Source organism: Entamoeba invadens (genome assembly GCF_000330505.1).
Source record: "Entamoeba invadens IP1 unplaced genomic scaffold scaff_1105074724605, whole genome shotgun sequence".
NCBI classification, from domain to species: domain Eukaryota; phylum Evosea; order Mastigamoebida; family Endamoebidae; genus Entamoeba; species Entamoeba invadens.
In genome coordinates, this window is record NW_004443753.1 from 172,968 (window position 1) to 192,909 (window position 19,942).

The 19,942-nt window shown below is 35.8% G+C and overlaps 8 protein-coding genes across 8 annotated transcripts; 5 read left to right on the forward strand and 3 right to left on the reverse strand.

Moving 5' to 3' along the window:
• Positions 1 to 402, forward strand: EIN_498840 (long-chain-fatty-acid-CoA ligase, putative; the record flags this gene model as incomplete). The annotated part of the gene is made up of 1 exon (XM_004261377.1): positions 1 to 402. A coding segment is annotated over one exon (402 nt), but the record flags the coding sequence as incomplete, so codon positions are not given.
• Positions 403 to 1,701: 1,299 nt separating this feature from the next.
• Positions 1,702 to 2,337, reverse strand: EIN_498850 (tristetraproline, putative; the record flags this gene model as incomplete). The annotated part of the gene is made up of 1 exon (XM_004261378.1): positions 1,702 to 2,337. One exon carries the CDS (start codon positions 2,335 to 2,337, stop codon positions 1,702 to 1,704), a length of 636 nt encoding a protein of 211 aa, XP_004261426.1.
• Positions 2,338 to 2,902: 565 nt separating this feature from the next.
• EIN_498860 (actin-1, putative) lies at positions 2,903 to 5,200 on the reverse strand (the record flags this gene model as incomplete). Its single annotated transcript, XM_004261379.1, has 1 exon — positions 2,903 to 5,200. The coding sequence occupies one exon, from the start codon at positions 5,198 to 5,200 to the stop codon at positions 2,903 to 2,905; it is 2,298 nt and encodes a 765-aa protein (XP_004261427.1).
• Positions 5,201 to 6,178: 978 nt separating this feature from the next.
• Positions 6,179 to 7,246, forward strand: EIN_498870 (malate dehydrogenase, putative; the record flags this gene model as incomplete). The annotated part of the gene is made up of 1 exon (XM_004261380.1): positions 6,179 to 7,246. The coding sequence occupies one exon, from the start codon at positions 6,179 to 6,181 to the stop codon at positions 7,244 to 7,246; it is 1,068 nt and encodes a 355-aa protein (XP_004261428.1).
• Positions 7,247 to 8,140: 894 nt separating this feature from the next.
• Positions 8,141 to 11,410, forward strand: EIN_498880 (cation-transporting ATPase, putative; the record flags this gene model as incomplete). The annotated part of the gene is made up of 5 exons (XM_004261381.1): positions 8,141 to 8,816; positions 8,908 to 9,191; positions 9,261 to 10,171; positions 10,225 to 10,575; positions 10,618 to 11,410. 5 exons carry the CDS (start codon positions 8,141 to 8,143, stop codon positions 11,408 to 11,410), a joined length of 3,015 nt encoding a protein of 1,004 aa, XP_004261429.1.
• Positions 11,411 to 13,727: 2,317 nt separating this feature from the next.
• EIN_498890 (NAD-dependent malic enzyme, putative) lies at positions 13,728 to 15,185 on the reverse strand (the record flags this gene model as incomplete). Its single annotated transcript, XM_004261382.1, has 1 exon — positions 13,728 to 15,185. The coding sequence occupies one exon, from the start codon at positions 15,183 to 15,185 to the stop codon at positions 13,728 to 13,730; it is 1,458 nt and encodes a 485-aa protein (XP_004261430.1).
• A 1,154-nt stretch (positions 15,186 to 16,339) lies between these two features.
• EIN_498900 (hypothetical protein) lies at positions 16,340 to 17,508 on the forward strand (the record flags this gene model as incomplete). Its single annotated transcript, XM_004261383.1, has 2 exons — positions 16,340 to 16,719; positions 16,875 to 17,508. The coding sequence occupies 2 exons, from the start codon at positions 16,340 to 16,342 to the stop codon at positions 17,506 to 17,508; spliced, it is 1,014 nt and encodes a 337-aa protein (XP_004261431.1).
• A 97-nt stretch (positions 17,509 to 17,605) lies between these two features.
• On the forward strand, positions 17,606 to 19,921 carry EIN_498910 (hypothetical protein; the record flags this gene model as incomplete). Its single annotated transcript, XM_004261384.1, has 1 exon — positions 17,606 to 19,921. The coding sequence occupies one exon, from the start codon at positions 17,606 to 17,608 to the stop codon at positions 19,919 to 19,921; it is 2,316 nt and encodes a 771-aa protein (XP_004261432.1).
• Between the last annotated feature and the right edge of the window lie 21 nt (positions 19,922 to 19,942).

The window sequence follows — 19,942 nt, forward strand, 5'->3', positions numbered from 1 at the left end:
GAGAACAAATATGGGAATGTCCCACTCATATCACAATGTTTCATCTATGGGGAAAGTAGTGATGTCTTTATCATTGGTATTTTCGTGTTAGAAGAAGACAAATTGAAAGAAGTTTTAAGAGGAATTGGTGTTGAGTATACAGATGATAAAGACAAAATGAAGACAATCCTCAACTCAATGGATGTCCGTAAGAAGGTTTTAAGTGTTATTCAAAATGGAATTCGAATGATGAACGTCCCAGGCTATGAAGTCGTGAAAAACTGTTACTTCGAAACAGAGCCTTTCTCTGCTGAAAATGATTTACTCACTCCATCTTTCAAACTAAAAAGAACACAAGCTAAAAAGAAATACATAGAAATTACTAAGATATTAAGAGCGGAAGTTAACAAAGGAATAATTTAATGTTGTATGAGTGAATAGTTTTCAAATATTATTAAAGTAATTAAAGTAATTAAAAAACTATACAAACAAATGTACTATACAATAATAACATCTTTATATTATAATTATAATTTTGAACACCTTTAATTATAATATAATATAATATAATATAATATAATATAATATAATATAATATAATATAATATAATATAATATAATATAATATAATATAATATAATATAATATAATATAATATAATATAATATAATATATAGTCGGGGGATAAATGGCATTAAAAAGGGACAAAGGTAGTTAATTTTGATAAATATAATTTTGAAACTATAATTTTTAAAAAATCTATTTAAAGGTCAAAATAAACATAAAATTAAAATATTAATTTAAATTATAGTTTTTTAATTTTAAATGATTATAAATTGAATAATTATAAATTTCTATTTCAAAAATAAACAAAAACACCTCAATTTGTTCACTTAGAGAAATGTGGAAGTCTAAAACGCAGCACTTTTTGTGGTTTGTCTGAAACTTGTTTTGTTAAAGGATTTTCCTTTGTTTTTTCCTTTGTTTCGTTTCTTTTCTGCTCTTCTTCAACTCCAATTGTTTTGGTGTTAAAATGGTCTTTCTCTTTTCCTTTCTCAATGGGAATGGTTCAACAACGAAAGATTAAAAGATTTCAACAAATGATGGATTTTCAGTGATTCTCTGACACTTTAAAAGATTGACATTGTAGTTAATTCATTAAACTCTGGCATTTTAACCATATACATCATGAATATATATTGAAATACAGTTTTTAAACTGGTTTCTTGTATTTAAATTGCTTTTTTTGTGTTGATTGCCTGTGGTTGTTTCATCGAGGGTTCCTTACTCTTCTTCTTCCATTGTTTTCAAAGATTGAATAATATCAAAAATAGAAAGTTATGGTTTTCTTTTATTATCTTCAAAGTAGTTAATTGAAAAAACCCTTCTAATACTTTTATGGTTAAAGAAATTATATTTTATAGTTTTTTACTCAAATTAACTACTTCTGTCCCAAATTAACCCCCTTTATCACCCGACTATAATATAATATAATATAATATAGTATTTTTATTATTTGTCAAACGAACAATATTTATAATAATTATTATAATAATATTCCTAGTAATAGTATTATAATAATTATAATATAGTATTATATATATATAATTACTATATAGTAATTCATATAGTAATATTAATAATAATATTTATAAGAATTATTATAATATAGCCAATTGACTGCAATAACCGTCTCTAACATAATAAAAAATAAATAGAGTTTTAGACATGAGAAAGGTTTTCGAAAATTGGGAGTCGTTCACTGTCGTCTTCCGGTGAGAGTTCTGAGAAGTTCGACGAGGGTGACTCTGCCTGTTCGCTGTTAGTTTCGTCAGGGAGGACATGAATGAAGCGACAACGGCTGCCGTATTTACAGGATCCCGTTTGTTGGAAGGTTTGGCAGATTTCCGTTTTATATCTTGGGTGGCGTTGGACGGGACGGAGTTCTTTTTCGCCGTGTGCGAATTGACATTTTGCGCCATACCTACAAGTTCCAGTTTCGACGTAGCTTCTGCACAGTTCGGTCTTATAGAGTGAAGTATTAATATTAGTGTTCGAAGATGGGCCATCGGGGCATGAAGTAATAGTTGAGAGGGTCGATCGACGTGGTGAATGTGATAAACTTGGCGTCGATGGTGCACTCGATACTACTGCGGAATGTGAGAGTTGATCTTTTCTTGTTGGTCTCGAGCCCATGATAGGAGATGCGTTCCCACTTCTCGATGGGCGATATGGCTCCGCCAATGTCGAGAATACAAACCCAGACGCAGTGAATGACCCACTTGGCACGGATTCGGTTTCTTTAGTCGGTATTGTCCTCGACAAAGAAGAGGTGTGTTTCCTCTCAGTCTTCCTCATTACATATTCAGTTTTTTGCACCTCTTTTTTCAAACTGCTTTGTTTAGTTTCGTTTGACTCTTTTACTATTAAAGTATAGTTCTGTTTCATCAGTCTATTTTTTAAGCTGTTACGGTGGAAGCTTCTTTCTTTTTTCATATATAGTTATATATAGATTTATAGATACTAGACGGTTGAAAGTGCTATTGAACGGGAAATTGGTTCTAATTTTAAATGTTCGATTTTTTTTGTGTTTTGTTCTATAATTGGTTTACTATATATTTATAGTTTATTATAATACTTGATAAATATCACTATAACAAATATTGTAATAAAAATATAATACACAATAATATAAATGAGTGGTATTTTTTTAGTTCATATTTTGCTTCACCAATCACACAGACAAATAAGAAAAGTTTTTATTGTAACAAAATAGTTCTTTTATCTTATAATTTATTAATGTTTATTAATATTTCTTAACATGAACTTGCGCTTGATTTTTGTCTTTATTTGTATAACATCCATTTCTCTTTCATCAAAAGTGTCAGATCGAGATTGAAAAGAATGGAAAGAGAAGTATTGATTAGTCATCCAAACACAAGGCGCCCTCATTTTTCCAGACTTGTGCGGTGATGAGAGTCCCTGCATTTTGTTTATCGAGCATACCGGCTCCCATCCACATCGCATACTTTGCGTTCTTATCTGCGGTCACGTTAATTTTGAAATTGAGAGCTTTCATGATGTCACCCTCAATTCGTTCTTTAATGCCTTTGATCATTGCACCACCACCCACCAACACGACTTCATTGGTCGTACCATTGATGGAGCGCAAAACCTTTTCAACCATTTGACTTAATCCATTGCACGACATTGAACACAATTGTGGATTGAACAATGGCTCAAAGCATTGTGTTCGTGAGTTGCCAACATTAATTAAAGTGCCATCAGGCATGTCATATTTCAGACTTGGAGCTGGTGCACCGTCGTTCGCAATATACCCAACACACTCTTTGATTTGTCGCGATATCACTTTCTCGCTCGATGTGCTCCCAAGGTTGACTCCTTCTTTTGTTAACAATGTGGCAAAGACTTCTGTACACTTCACTCCAGCAATCGGCATCTTCTCCGAAATCTCTTTGTAGACAACACCGTTCACTACTGGGATCGCCCAACTCATCATCCCTCCAATGTCAACAACAATACACGACGGCTTCTTATAATACGCAGACACCGCAAGCGCCTCATCGACAAACCTCACGCTCTCGGCTTCTTCTTTAAATAACATCTCGCACATATTGATCTTCATTTGCAGTGGCGCAAGTGGGTTCATAACTACTACAACGGGATGACCCTTCGCTCTCTCCATCGTGTATTGAAGTACACGACCAAGCTTCTCAAAGTCAACCGGATCCTTCTGCATGGGGTACGTCAAAGTAAGAATTCCACGTTTTCCAATCGCGTCATCTCCAACATAGATGGGTGGCGTGCCAAGCATATTTGCTTTATGGAGGTTCTCCCCAACGACATTCGCCGTCAACAACGTCGGGTTCCCCGCACTTTCAAATCCCGCTTTGATAATACAACTTCCAACATCGATAATGAAATGTTCGCCGGGTTTTCCCACTCGAACTCCGACACTCTTGACTTCTTGTGGTTGATGTACGACTTCTGGAGTTGAAACAAATTGTGGCTTGAAAGTCTCTTTATTTTTGATTTCAAGTTGGAACACGTTTTTGACTTGTGTTTGGTTGTGGTAGATGGCAATCGCGTAATTTCCAACGACAGGAGGAATGTAACAAAAATCGTACTGTCCATTCATTAAGTCAGTCTTGTCCGCAACTATTCTGACATCACCGGGCCCCGCTACATACGCAACAAATGGTTCCCCACCTTTCCCAACTGTTCTCCCATTCTGGTCTTTAGCAAAGACCGTGAAGAATTGTTTTTCGTTGACATACCCTCCATTCAATCCATTGCCTTCGACAAGGCACTGATTTAAATCCACCATGGAGCCTTCTTTAATGTGAAGCTTTCCGACTTGGTTCATTTGTTTGTCGTTGATGTACACCGCGATTAAGTAGTCGCCTTCATAAGGTGGGTCGAATGACAAATCATATGTTCCATCGTGTAAATCCTTCACATCACCAACTATCTTCGCGTTGTTTGGGCCAGCAATGAAGACTTGGACTTTGTCACCTCCTTTACGGATATTCCCCGTCGAGTTTCTTGTCAACACACCAAACACATATTTGACGTATTGGGTGCCTTCTGGTAATTTCGACAATTCACAACGAGACGCGTCGGCAGGAAGAGCGTCTTCTGGGTTTTGTGTTGGGACGGCAGCTGTTGTCGTTTGAAGGTTATTTTCCTTTGCGATGTTGTCGAGGTAATACTCGATGACGTCAGAGTCGATATTTCTCGAGGAAAGTCGTGACATCAACTTTGCTGAGACGACCTTTGAATTGACGCAGTCTTCGGGGAACGTCTTTCCAAATTTGTCGATGAGCATGTTACGCATTTCCATCATCTCTGTGTGGTCTGGGAAGTACGGCGATGCGTAGAGAATAGCACCACAAGCAGCTTTAAGTTCTAATGGGCAAATTCGTTGTGAAGCAATGACCTCGGAGTTCTTTTGAAGCTCATCAATGATATCCACTAATTCCTCTAAAGCTTCACATTTGTAGTCCTCTTGAACAAGTATCGCGCACTTGTCGTAAGCCTTTTCGCGCTCATTGTTCTCCAAGAAGGTCAAAATCTGCTTTTTCAAAGAGCGGGAGTTGGTGACATACTTCCTTTTCTGGGCATCTATTCGGCGTTGTGCACACTGGCACCTAACCATAAATTCATTTCCACTGAACTTTGGCTTCCCAAAGAAACTCATCTGGATTTTGTCGTTTGAGTATTTAAAGATCACGACTTCTTTATTGGAATTATCTTCACCATTTTATCCATTTTGACTCGATTATTCATTAACGATTTGACCAAAAGTTTCATTTTTATTTCATCATCAAATTCCTCTTTCTCTTCAAGGAATTGTTTATTAGGTTTAAAACTAATTGTTATAGTTTCAATAAATGATCTGTTATAAACATCAAAATAAATATGTCAAGTTTGTTTTGTTATATATAACAGTAAATAACAATATAATAATTTTAGTTAGATAATAATAGTATTTTGATATGGTTAATTGTATATGAAAAATGTTATTAACAATAGTATAATAATAACAAAATGTTGACTTTTGTAAAAAATGTTTTTTATTTCTATACAAAAAAGACAACCTATAAATAATATAGTAAATATTGTAATTTAACACAAATTAACTTGTCAGGAATTTTCTAGCAAATCCAAACTTTTAATAAACTAAACAAAATCTATAAGTTAATAAAAAGAAAAAGGTAGAAAATAATCAAAGGCCTTTTTCAGAACAAAACCGAGTTAACGACGTCACAAAAAGTAAATAATGCCGTATATTCCGCATTTTAACTAAATGAATTATAAAACAAACAATAAACTATTAATAAATAATTATTATTAATATTAATATTCTAAATGACAACATAAACTATAAAAAAGCACCAATTTATTCAAATTGTCGAATTTGTTGAGAAAAAAATGCAAAAAACGCGAAGATTTTAATGCCAAAAAGAGAGAGCTGAATTCACATGGAATTCAAGGGAAGAAAACAGAAATGGAGTATTTCCACAAAAGGTGCAGTGAGTTGGTGACGCAATACGAAACTCCAGATTTCTGGACGAGTGCAAAGAGCTGACATTCCCCTGTTTTCACTTTTGCTCCACAAAAATTAGGTTTTGGTGGTGTGTTATATAAAAAGGAACTTCTTCTCATTTGGCACGGAATGTCGACTGAGAGTACCAAATATTGGAGTAGAATCAACACTGACCCTTTGAAAGTCAATTCGTGTGAACCGATTCATGTCTTAGTTACTGGTGCAGCTGGTCAAATAGGGTACAACTTAACGTTCTTAATAGCACATGGGTTAATGTTTGGTCCGAGTCAGACAGTAGTTCTTCATTTGTATGATATAGTAGTCGAAGCGATGGAAGGCGTCAGAATGGAAATCACTGATTGCTGTTTCCCATTAGTTAAAGGAGTTGTTGCATCAAATAAGACTGAAGTAGCCTTTAAAGATGTTGAGACTGCTATCTTAGTTGCTGGGATGCCAAGAAAGGTTGGGATGGAACGAAAGGAATTGATTGGTATTAATACACGTATTATGAAGGAACAAGCACTTGCTCTGAAGAACTACGCGAGCCCAGATGTCAGAGTCTTGGTCGTTGCAAATCCGGCGAATACTAACGCGCTTGTCGTCGCAAACAACGCTGGCATCGATGTCAAGCAAATCACGTGTTTGACTCGACTCGACCAGAATAGAGCAATCGCACAAATAGCATTGAAACTCAATGTCAATGTCGAAGACGTTAAAGACGCATTTGTGTGGGGAAATCACTCGGAAAAGCAGTGTCCTGATATCTACCACGCTACACTCTCTACCCCTCTTGGCTATAAAAAAGTCACTGAAATAGTCGAAGCGTCTTGGTTGGAAGCATTCAACAAAATCGTCCAGGAAAGAGGAGCAAAAGTAATTGAAATGAGAAAGGCATCGTCAGCTGCGTCTGCAGCTAAAGCAATTGTCGACCACTTCAGAGACTGGACTTTGGGGACTGACAAAGAGAAAATCGTGTGTATGGGAATTTATAGCGAAGGACAGTACGGGATCCCAAAAGGAATCTTCTTCTCAATGCCAGTCATCTGTTATGGCGGTGAATATCACGTTGTAGACGACTTGGTCCTTGACCCAAGTACTAAAGAAATGCTTAAAAACTCCGAAGAGGAGTTGATCGAAGAAAAGAAACTTGAATTGGCTTTTGAAGAGATTAAACAAATGTCACACGTGCATGAGTGATCTAAATGATGTAATACTTTAGTGGTCTTTTATTATAGTTTTTGATGGTATTATAACAATTAGTAATATTATAATAATTACTATTTATACTATAAATATAGTTTTTTTAATATAATAGTAATAAATTAAAAAAATGGAAAAAAATCTTTTTTCTTTTTTCTATAGGTTTTACTTTAATTGAAATAATTAAATTTTTACTATAAAAACAAACACTATTTCTCTTTTTATTTACGATATTAATAAACCCTAATACCAACAAACGTTTTCATTTTTATTACCCTTTTTTTATTTGAGAATGTTTTTTAAAAGAGGAATAACAATCCCGGATTTTATCGATTAAAACGTGCGATAAAAATTCAATTTAGAGTATTTTTAGTTATTCTTCCCGCTTTTTGGCCTCTGTTGTCGAAAATTGGAAGAAAAGATGAAACTGTAAAAAAGAGGAAGTAACAGTTAACCCATTTTGCGAATAAAAATTTGAGGATATAACTATTTGTTTTTTAAAGAGTTAATTTATTCAATAACGGGAATGATGCCTAAATAAAAAATGTAAAAAAAATTACGGTAATAAAGGCATATCATTTTTTATGGTAAAACAGTAGTTTAACCCTAAACTGAAATAGTATGAGTAATTTGATTAAAGACTGGCATTACTTACATTAATGTATATTTGCGTATGATATTCTCTTAAATGCCATACTAATCAATAAATATGTACTATTATAATAATATTAATAGTATTTTATGATATAAAACAGTTGCGTTGGCATATTAAAGAGTAGAGTACTCTATAGACTGTAATTTAATTAAAAAACCAACGAATAATAACGTGGTCAGACGTGTGTTTTAAAGATCTATTAATGAAAAGAGGTTTACAGAACTTCAAAAAAGAAGATGGGACAAGACAACTCAAAGCAAGAGAAACAAAGGAAAGAGTACAGTGGGGATCAATCTGCAACAACTCCATTTGAAATTAGTGGCAAGCAATTGTACGACTTAGTAGGAAACAAAGATGCCGAGTCATACAACAAATTAGGGGGCACTGCTGGGATTTGCAAAATTTTAAAAACCGACCCATCGAAGGGTCTTGATTGCACTGATTTAGACAAGAGATATGCGCAATATGGTCAAAACAAATACCCCGACCCGGTCATGAAATCGTTTTTGACTATGGTTTTAGAGTCACTCAATGATAACACTATCATCATTTTAATAGCATCTGCTGTCGTTTCATTATTCCTTGCATTTGTTGTTCCAAAGAATGACACATGTGGTGAAGAAGAAATGGCGACGGATTGGATCGAAGGTCTTGCTATTCTATGTGCTGTCTTTGTTGTTTCATTTGGGTCCTCCATTTCGGACTATTCCAAGCAAAAGAAGTTCTTACAACTTTCCAAAGACGAGAAGAATGTCAACATTAAAGTCGTTCGAAAAGGTGAAAACCAATTAGTTTCTATTTTAGAATTAGCTGTTGGTGATTTAGTGAATTTAGATGTCGGTGATGTGATACCAGCTGATGGTATTTATGCTAGTGGATATGATTTGCGAGTCGATGAATCGGATATGACTGGTTTGTTTATTAACATTGATATTAATACTACTATTATTGTTTTATACTAATAGTATTAATAAAATAATTATAACTTAATAGTAACCCACAGGTGAACCGATTGCTGTGAGAAAGAGTGAGAAGTACTATGTTATGATGTCGGGAACCAAAATCACTGATGGCAATGGACAAATGATAGTCACATCTGTTGGACTTAATTCCTTGTGGGGTAAAACAAAAGAATCATTAAGTCAAGACAAACCACGACCAACCCCACTTCAAGAACTGTTGGACAAGTTAGCGGAACAAATTGGGAAATTAGGGTTTGGCTGTGCTTTGATAGTCTTCTCTATTTTAGTAGTGTATTGGGTCATCGATGCTATTAATTACTCGGACGTTTTAGTGTGCGACAACAATCCATGCAAACAGTGGACTGATGCGGACAAATTGACTCATCAATGTGAGATGGTAGGTTTTAATTGGAAACATTTGACTGCAGTAGTTGATTACTTGATCACCGCTGTTACTATTGTGGTAGTTGCTGTGCCAGAAGGTCTTCCTTTAGCTGTCACTATATCTTTGGCATATTCCATGAAGCAGATGATGAAAGATAACAACTTAGTGAGACATTTGAAGGCGTGTGAAATCATGTCGAACTGTTCGAACATCTGCACAGATAAGACTGGAACACTTACTGAGAATCGAATGACTGTAGTTAGTGGATGGTTTGGAGGAGAGACTATGGAGAGAGGAAAATACTTCTCACTTGGTGGGACGAGACTTGGGGACGAGATTTATAACAACATTGCCATCAACAAATCTGTTTCCACTGCAGTCTATGAAGAGGATGGTATTATGAAAACTATTGGGAATAAGACTGAGTGCGCCTTACTTGGATTTGTCTTAAGACAACACACAGAATACATCAAAAGAGCCGAGAATTTGGCACCAAAGATCTATCAACAATTTGCATTCTCCTCTGCTCGAAAGAGAATGTCCACGTTGGTATTTAACGAAGACAAGTCTGTCCACATGTTCTTGAAAGGAGCCCCCGAAGCCGTCTTAGCAAAGTGCAGTAAATACATGAAGAAAGATGGATCGATTTCTGACTTGACTGATGTGGAGAGAAAGGTGTTAAGTGATTTCCAAGAGTCATGTGCAAATCAAGGCATGAGAACTTTGTCATTGGCAATTCGAGATCTTCCACCAAAGGATGCTAACAACTTTGAAGAGAAGTTCACTGAAAGTCCAGAGGAAGAGTGCGTGTTACTTTGTGTCTTTGGTATTGAAGATCCATTACGACCAGAAGTTATTCAGGCCGTTGCTGATTGCCATAGAGCTGGTATAACTGTTCGTATGGTTACTGGTGATAATGTGTTTGTCTTTCTATCAACTAATAGTAATAATATTATAAATATTAACAACTTAGAAACACGGGGAAGTCGATTGCCAAACAGTGCAAAATTGTTGAAAGCGATAACGACACGTGTATTGAAGGACCAGCGTTTGCTAAATTGACTGACGAACAAATCGATGACTTACTCCCAACCCTTCGTGTGATTGCAAGATGCAGTCCGCAAGATAAGAAGAGACTTGTGAATCGACTTATCTTGAAAGGAGAAGTAGTTGCTGTGACAGGGGATGGTACTAATGATGTACCTGCTTTGAAAGAAGCTGATGTAGGTCTTGCCATGGGTATTCGAGGTACTGACGTTGCCAAACAAGCCTCAGACATTGTCATTCTTGATGATAACTTCAATTCTATAGTGAAAGCCGTCATGTTTGTTATTTCATAAGTTACAAAGAAGTATTCACAAAGTAGGTGGGGGAGATGTGTATACGACAACATTCGTAAATTCCTTCAGTTCCAATTGACTGTGAACGTTGTTGCGCTTGCGTTGTGTGTGATAGGTGCTATTACTAAGATGGGTAGTCCATTGAAAGCACTTCAGATGTTGTGGGTCAATATGATTATGGACACATTGGCTGCACTTGCTTTAGGTACTGAGAAGCCAACGCCATCGTTGTTGGATAGAAAGCCATTTGGAAGAAAGGCTTCATTGATCTCGACTCATATGATTCGAAATATTGTAGTCCAAGCCACATACCAACTCTTTGTATTACTCTTCTTGTTATATTGTGGAAGATATATCACATTCTTGGGTGCACCATGCGCTTATGTCAAACATGGAGACTTTGGAAAATTCATGTGCGCCGATGGGGAATTACATTCAGTCGGTAAAATTGAGAAACATACAACAATCGTCCAGACTATGATCTTTAACGCTTTTGTGTTCTGCCAAATCTTCAATGAAATCAACTCAAGAAAGGTCAACGGAGAGAAGGACGTCTTCGAAAATTTCTTCTCGAATTATATGTTTGTCGGAATCATCGCTATGACATCAGTCGTTCAAGCACTCATTGTCGTCTTCGCCGGACCAATCTTCTCAGTCACTCCATTCCCAGGAATTAACTTCGTCCAGTGGATGTTCTGCTTGTTCTTGTCTGCTATGTCTTTGGTTGTTGGACAATTTGCTATCAGATTCCTCCCAGCTGAGAAGTTCACGCACCTCAAAGACTTGATTCTTGGTGCAGAAAAGGAGAAACAGGACTAATCCAATTTTGAATTGAATTCAACTCTTATTTGGTTATTTAACCTTACAATTCTTTTTTTTCTTTTATAAAACGTTTTTTGGAAATAAATGCTTTGTTGATGAAAACGCCAATACTGTTTGTGTTTTAATTAAAACATTTCCAAAAATTGAAGAAAAGAGAAAAACCTATAAATGATTATTTGCCGGATTGGTTTGTTTACTGTTTACATTTCAAAAGAGTCGCCACAAAGTTAGTTTTTTTTGTATATCATATCAAGTTCAAAAATATTAAATTTGTGTTTTATTTAAAACAGTAACAGTATCGTAAGGTCAAACTTTCACTTCTTCCTTGTAAAAAGCATTATTAAAGATTTACAAAGAATGTTTATAAAAGAAGAAAGAATTCATCGACTTTTCAGATTCAGAGTAATTACTCTGGATATTATTTTATAATAAATAAGATGAACATTGTGAACGACTGGTTTAAAACTTAAAAGTCATTTTTAAACTATTTATGGATGTAAAATGATAAATAATGATCAACTTTGTTATGAAATAAATCTGTTTATTAAAGATATTTGATTTGAATAGAACGTTTGTAAATAAAAGTTAGGTGCATTTTCATTAAATGATTATTATTTTATTTATAGAACAACATTAAATAGGTATACTTTTTGGATGACTAAACTTTTGAAACATACAATGAATACAAGTATTGACTTACTTGATGTACAAAACATGATGTATCTTCTTTATAATAGTTGTGAACTTGGTGAAAAGGATCGTAGACATATTATTGACTTGTTTCATTTCTTTAATGACAATATAGATGACACATTAGTAACAAATTCTTTCTCTGATTTTAAAGACAATATACTAAGATCTGTACATGAATATTTTAGAAATCTAATTGATTACACTTTAAATACTCTTTCTGCGTGCTCATCCTTTATTTCTTCATGTGTTAAAAATGAACAGAATTTGCAACAACTTAAATTCAGTATTATTGAAGGTCTCAGTATGTCCAATGGTTTTATTGTTATTAAAGAAATAATTGACTATATTAACTCGAGTGAAATAAAAAGTATGTTAAATCAATATGAAGATATTATAAAGTATATCATTTCGGCTTCCATGTACTTTGAACATACATATCCACAAAGTAAAAATCTTGACATAGTTGTATTTAATGGAGTATGTTTACAATTGTCACCAGAAATTGTGTATGAACAAAACGTTACAAATGAACATTATTTAAATGCTCTTAATAAAATACTCAACATTTTCGATGTTATAAAAGAAAGAAAATGTTTTGTACGTCGTGTACTGTCCAACACATCTTTATTTAAAAATTTATTTGATGAGTTTCTATATGACATACAAAGTACAACCGAAGTGTATAAATTTATTCTTTCAGAACAACAATTTCTCAACACTGAATTTGTGCTACCATTTGTAACATCATCAATTAATATCAAAAATGAAGTGTTGTATTTAAGTATTCCTCAAACAACAAAAGAAGAGACTTACAATTTACAAGAAAAGGTATTTGAAATACAAAATGGTGTCTTTTGCGACATTCAAATCCATTGCTTATTCAAAATCCTCGATTTTCCAATTGAAGTTGCTTTAGAAGATGTTTATAATAACAAGGTTATGTATATTGGCAACAATAAAATTCAAATCACCTCAAATACCAAAGAAGGGGATGTTCTATGTTTTTCTCCAAAAGTAGTCAATGAAATTCAAAGAATAGTTCGGTACACATTCAAAAACAAAGAACACCGTCGTTTTAAAAGATTGAATGATTATGATCTAAAGACAGTATTGAAGTTCTCAACGAATTTAAAAGGGACTAGAAACAATATTACAATCAATTTCTTAGATGGTAAGACGTACACCATATTAGAAAATGTTCTTTTACAAGCTGGCGAAATGAAATGTGAAGGATTAGGTCTTTGTAGTGATGTATTGTTGAATTCTTATGGTGATTTATATATAGAAATACAATTCATTCAAGACAATAAAAAACTTACCACACCAAAGGTTCAAAAGAAACTTTTAAAGTAATTTTATTAATATGTGTTAATTCTTTATTAGTTTAATTTGGCTTTATAATAAAAATATTATAAATTAATACTTTAAATAATAATTAACAATTGATAAAATAATAAATATTTTGCTAGTAAATATATTATATATTATAATAAACACTAGTTTTATAATTAATAATACTTTTAACTAATGAATCAATCTATTTCTTTATAAATAATATTTATAATTAATATATGATAATAAAATATAATAATAAAACAGCAAAAGAAGACTACGAAAGGACTCAATTAGAAACGGACTTAATGGCAAATTCAAGGGATTGGTCGAGTTGTTCTTGTGGGAACTCAATGATGTGTTTAGTGTCCATTAAGAGCTGAGCAGACTCTCTGGCTTCCTTAATATCCTTTTCAGCGATGTCATAAACTTGTTGCCATGTGAGATCAGTAACTCTGGCGACTCCGTCCTTAATGGCTTGCATAGCGACATCAGCAGCTTCCTTTGGGAAAATGCCTGGCTCGTTCATGGTACCAATGATGTTCTCGGTGTTGATTCCTCTCTTCTCAGCGAAATCAGCAAGAGCTCTAGAAGCAGCAATGGCCATATTATCAGTGATCTTTCTTGCTCTAACGATCAAAGCTCCCTTCAAGATACCTGGGAATCCAACAGAGTTGTTGACTTGATTTGGGAAGTCACCTCTTCCAGTAGCGACGATGTAAGCTCCGGCTTCTTTAGCTTCATATGGGTAGATTTCTGGGACTGGGTTAGCGCAGCAGAAGACGATTGGTTTGGTACCCATTGATTTGATCCATTCGGGCTTGACAACTCCTGGGCCCGGAGTAGAGAGTGAGATGAGGACATCAGCGCCTTTAACAGCTTCTGGGATAGATGGGAATTTGGTTGGGTTAGTCTTCTCACAGATTTCCCACTTTCTATAGAATCTGGTATCCTTTTTAATATCTTCACGTTCCAAATGGAGTGAACCCTTAGTGTCGAACATAACGAGCTTCTTTGGATCAGCACCAGCAGTGACAATAAGTCTCAAGCAAGTGGTGTTTGATGAACCGGCTCCGATGAAGACCATTCTGCAGTCTTCGATCTTCTTGTTGACCAACTTCAAAGCGTTCAACAAACCAGCAAGAGTGACTGAAGCAGTTCCTTGTTGATCGTCGTGCCAGACTGGGATGTCGCATGACTCTCTCAAGACGTCGAGGATCTTGTAGCAGTTTGGTTGTGAGATATCTTCAAGGTTGATAGCACCGAAGGTGTGTTGGATTCTCTGGACGAATTCAATGACAGCGTCTGGGTCATTCTTGCCATTTCTCTTGGAGTCCATACAGACAGGGACAGCATCAATACCTCCCAAGTATTTCATAAGGAGTGCTTTTCCTTCCATAACTCCCAATCCTCCTGGTGGAGTCACATCACCGTCACCAAGGACACGTGTGGAATCGGAGACAACACCAACGAAGTTTCCTCTGAGGGAATAGTAAAGAGATGAATCGTTGTTATCTCTGATGTTAGTGGAGATACGTGAGACGCCCGGAGTGTAGTAAGCGTTGAACCAGTTGAACCCAGCCAATGTGCATTTTGGCATGATTTGGATTTTACCCTTGTAGAATCTGTGGACTTTCTCGGCAAGTTCTTTGTAGAATTGGGTCTTGGCCTTTGCACGTTGCTCTTGGGTAAGAGTTTGTGGAAGGCATTCTTCCAAATTGGAGAGGTCTTGCTTGAGTTGAGCCATTTGAGGTTTCTTTTAGAAAGATCTATTATATTGGACCCAACACGTCAGCACATCAATCATTTCATATTATCACGGCAAATCTGCATTTTTTTCTATTGGGATTAATAAGAAGATCTATAATAGAACAATAGAAAGGAATAGATCGGGTTATAAAGTACAATCCCGATTATGAGTTATAAAGTCGCGGAAACTGAAAAGTCAACGTGGCAAGAATAAAAAATGCCTCGAAAACAAATTAGCAAAAAATTTTTAAAAAATTCATTTTTGTTGAAAATCAATTGAAGTTGTTTTTTTTCTTCAACAAAATTTCATTGTCAAATCTTCGGGTTAATGGAAAAGACACAAAAGTGCACAATAAAGTTTCTTTGAAATTGTTTATAAATAATTTAATATATTTTAATTATATTAATAATATATTATTCACACATCACTTTTCTATTTCAAAAAATGCACTTATGGCAAATTAGAATTTAAAAAAACTTTTAAACAGTTTTCGTACGGTTTTTTGAAAGTTTTCCTTCATTTTTAACAAAAAAAACAACAAAATGGCAAGCAAAATTCGGGCATAAAGCTCATGAAGTTACTTGTTTTTCACATATCGTATTTTTAAAAATTTAACATTTTCGATTATTGTCTTTTCAACGAAAGTTCAATTCTTCCAAAAAATGTTATTTGAGTCAATTATTTTGTTATTAAAATGTTTTTTTATTTGTTTAAAAAATTGTTTTTTTTTCACCTTTTTTTTGTACTAAATAATCAGTACAACAAAACTATTAACTATAGTTTTTAAAAATGATACTGAAATAAAACTCGAATCATAAAAAGTGAATAAATAGAAAAAGAATTTTTACATCATCCAAATTATTAGTAAAATATTAAAATAATATAGATTAGACTATGAGTCCTTAAAAACCCTAAAAAAAAACTGTAAAAAAACTCAAAAAAAACAATTTGAGTTTTTTTGAGATGCCACAAAAAACAGTGGCATTTTCCGCAATCACATGGGAAAAAACAATCACAAAAGTCATTTGTTTTTACGAAAAAAAGACCCAATGAAATTTGAGGAAATTTGCAAACCGGAAGCAAAAGTCAACAAAAATGATGACCACAAAAACTCGAAATCAAATTAACTAAAATGAAACTAGTAATACTAGATGTCATTTACAAACACGCAACACCAAAACGGCCTTGTTGAGCGGATCCTTCAACGGGTGTGCGCGATGCTCAACGATCCCACTCATACTATCGTGTTAATGTGTTTGCAGACCTCATCGTCATATAAAACCGAGAAGATGATATCCGAAGAGCTTCAAATGCCTTTAACCAAAGTGTCTACTGCACTCCAGGCGCTGAAAGAGGAGCGCTTGATAGAGTCCGACTCGATGACGGAGCGGCTTGGAGAACGGAGAAAAACGGTCTATGCCTACTACATTAATTACAAAGTAGCAATCGAAAACATCGTCTTCAAGTACGCAAAAATCATGACGGAACTCAACGAGTCTCGGAAGTTTGGTGAAACACTCTACTTCTGCCCGTTTGTTGTTTCCTTTCTCTCTTTCATTCATTTTTTACACACGACATACAATACTCTATATATCAATGGGCTCGATTCTTTCATTAAAATATAGATAATCTTTATAAAAGATATTCATAGTACTCTGTGGTAAGGGTTTGGGTACTTACCTTTAGGAAGTGTCAACAACGATACACCGAAAGTGAAGCTATCGAATACACGGACCTGAGCACCGGGAGGCTACTCTGCATTGAATGCGATATGCCCCTTCAGAACGACACCGAAGACGTCTCGCTCCAAGCGAATTCGAAACTTCGAGTTGTGTCAGAGCAGTTCAAGGAGCTCAGGGAAATGTTAGAAATGCTTCAGTTTGAGTATCACAGCACACAGGACTACCCAATATATACACGCCCAGTCAATGAGACCGCGCAAACTGTCTCTCACAAGAGAACGTCGCATAGTGTTCGGGAAAGGAATTATGTTGGAGGCATTAACGGTGGGTTTGTCACTCGAATCAGAGACGGTCCCATGCCTTGGGAAGATGATGACTTCGAGCAGCCTGTAGTTCAATTGTCGCGAACACCAATGGAGGTGGTGAACTATGACGACCTCTTTGAGAACACCGTCTTCATGCAGAACGAATTTCTTCACCCGGACGAGTCTTTCAACATCAAAGAAACATCTTTTGTTCCAAGCTCACTCAGTTCATCACCAGCTGTTGCTTGCATTCCAAAGTGCATTCATTTTGGAAAGAGAGGAACGAAGAGAACGATTTCACGCTCCATCTCTGCGCTCCCGCAACAGTACTAGGATATAAAATAATTGTTTATCAATTTGGGTTGTACTCTTACTTCGAGAGAATAAGAAGAATAAATAGTGAAGGAAACGAACTAGAAAAGTAGAACGGATGGAGCAAGTTGAGGAACTGTTGAAGAACATCACCGAAGACAAAGAGGCGGTTGCGAATATGAAGAAACTTGAAACGATTGTCTCAGACCAACAAAATACACAGGGGAAGGCATTTTTGATCCAAAAGGGATTCATCGAGTTTGCGAGTCAACGATTGGCGAATTATAAAGAACTGCGGAGAGAATATATCAGCGGGATGTGCTGCTTACTTATTGCTGTTTTAACGTACAGCGAGATGGCGAAGAAAAAGATGGTGATGAATGGAGTCTGCGACACAGTGTGTAAAATCATACATGGAGTGAAGTATAAAGACGCAGAGATGACGGATATGACGCTCAACGACTTGATCCGATTGTGTTGGGGAGTGATGACGGTGTCGGACTTTACAAGTCGAAGGAAAATCATAACTAAAAAGAACGTGAAGGATGTGCTGAGCTCGTTTTCAAGGATTTGTAGAGACACGACGGCGAGTGTTGCTATAGAAATGATGGCGGCGATTAGTATAGATGATGCGTGTATTGTCTTGTTCCGCAGCGCACACATGATAGAGGAGTGTCTTCAGCTGGCGTTGAGATATAAAGAGTCGAAGAGTGTGACGAAGGCGATTGGGATGTTTATAGCGAATACGATATACTCTGAGGACGAGTATTCTATTGGGAAGCAGTTTGATGTAGTCAAGATCTTGTATGATGGTGTGAACACTTTTGGGGATGACGAAGAAGTTTTAGAGCAGCTGATCTGTGGTATTCGCTCCGTATCAAATGCGAGTGAGGAGGCTAAAAAGACTTTATTAGATAATGGGGTGTATGTGAAACTCCTCAAATGTGGGAGAGGGAAAGGCTATAAAACAGAAGAGCGACTTATGAATATGATAGGGATCATTACACGAGATAAAACCATTACACAGCACCTTATTAGCAACGGATGTATTGATTTCATCTATAATGAACTGAAAGATGTGAATGAAAAGAACGCGGAGAATGAAACAATAGTGAAAAAAAGTCTTCCAATGGTCAAAAATCTGTTGGGGGTGTTGATGAATGTGTGTTTTGAGGAGGAGTGGATCACAAAGGTCTTTGATAAAGACATTGCGGGGGAGCTCCACCGAATAGCAATGAAAACGATTGATAACAAACAAATCCAAACATCGATCTGCTGCATAGTACAGTGTTTAGCGATAGATAAAACGAGTGGGAAGAAATTATTAGCGAGTGGATTAGTGAAAGATGTCGTTGTAGGGTTTGAAAGGCACTTGAAGAAGAAGGAAGTTGCGATGAGTGCGATCAGCGCGTGTATCAATTTGGCACAAGACCAAGAGTGTGCCAAAGCCTTAGTGGAGTTTGGGGTAGTGGACAAGTTCCGAGTCTTGAATGACCGATTTCCGGATAAGCCGAATTTGACGAAGAAGATGATCACCGCAGTGATGAATATATTAATAGATGACACGGCATTGACGTATGTGAGTGAAGTGACGATGCCGCTCATAGAAAAGATAGTGAAAGAGAACCCCACTGACGTTGAAATTGAGTTAAAAAGTCTCTCGTGTTTAGTATCGATTGTGAAAATAGAGAAGAACGTTGAAGTTCTCAGCGGGATTGGTCGTATATTTGACGCATTAAATGTGAAGGACAAACAAGTGAATACGAAGATGATTCAAGTGATCTGTTCATTGTCCTCGAACAAAGAATTGTCACAGAAGGTGGTGGATGCTAAAATGGTTGAGTTTTTAGTTGCAAATGCGAATGAGCAAATTCGAGTGAAGGAAGTGGTGATTAACACTATCGCCTGCTTTATGAACTTCTCATGCTCTATACCACTCCACGACAAGTTGGCAATTCCTCCGGTATTCAAACTTCTTGGAAAAGCCGCGGAGGAACATTGTAATGAGAAACGAATTATTTGCTCCATTGCAAGTACAACAAAGAATCTGAGTATATCTGATATCGGCAGAAAGTCCATTGCAGCGTCGAGATTTTACACGACACTTGTCGATATCTTATCGAAACATAAATCAGACGAAGACGTGTTCAAGGCATGTATTGAGGCATTATGGAACATCTCGATCGACCCAACTGCTTGCGAACAAATGGCTAATTTCAATGTTATACAACTCTGCCACAAAGCACTTTCTGAGACATTTAAGACTAACACACCAGTCATTGGCGCTATCATTGGATTTCTATCTGTGGTGACGAACAACGAACAGGCTCGACAAATTACCAAAAAAGAATGCGCAGATGACTTAGCACATGTTTTAGTCCAAGACCCAACACTAGCGCAACGACTTGAGAAGTTAAGAGCAAAATTAGTTTGATTTTATATTTATTAATTAATT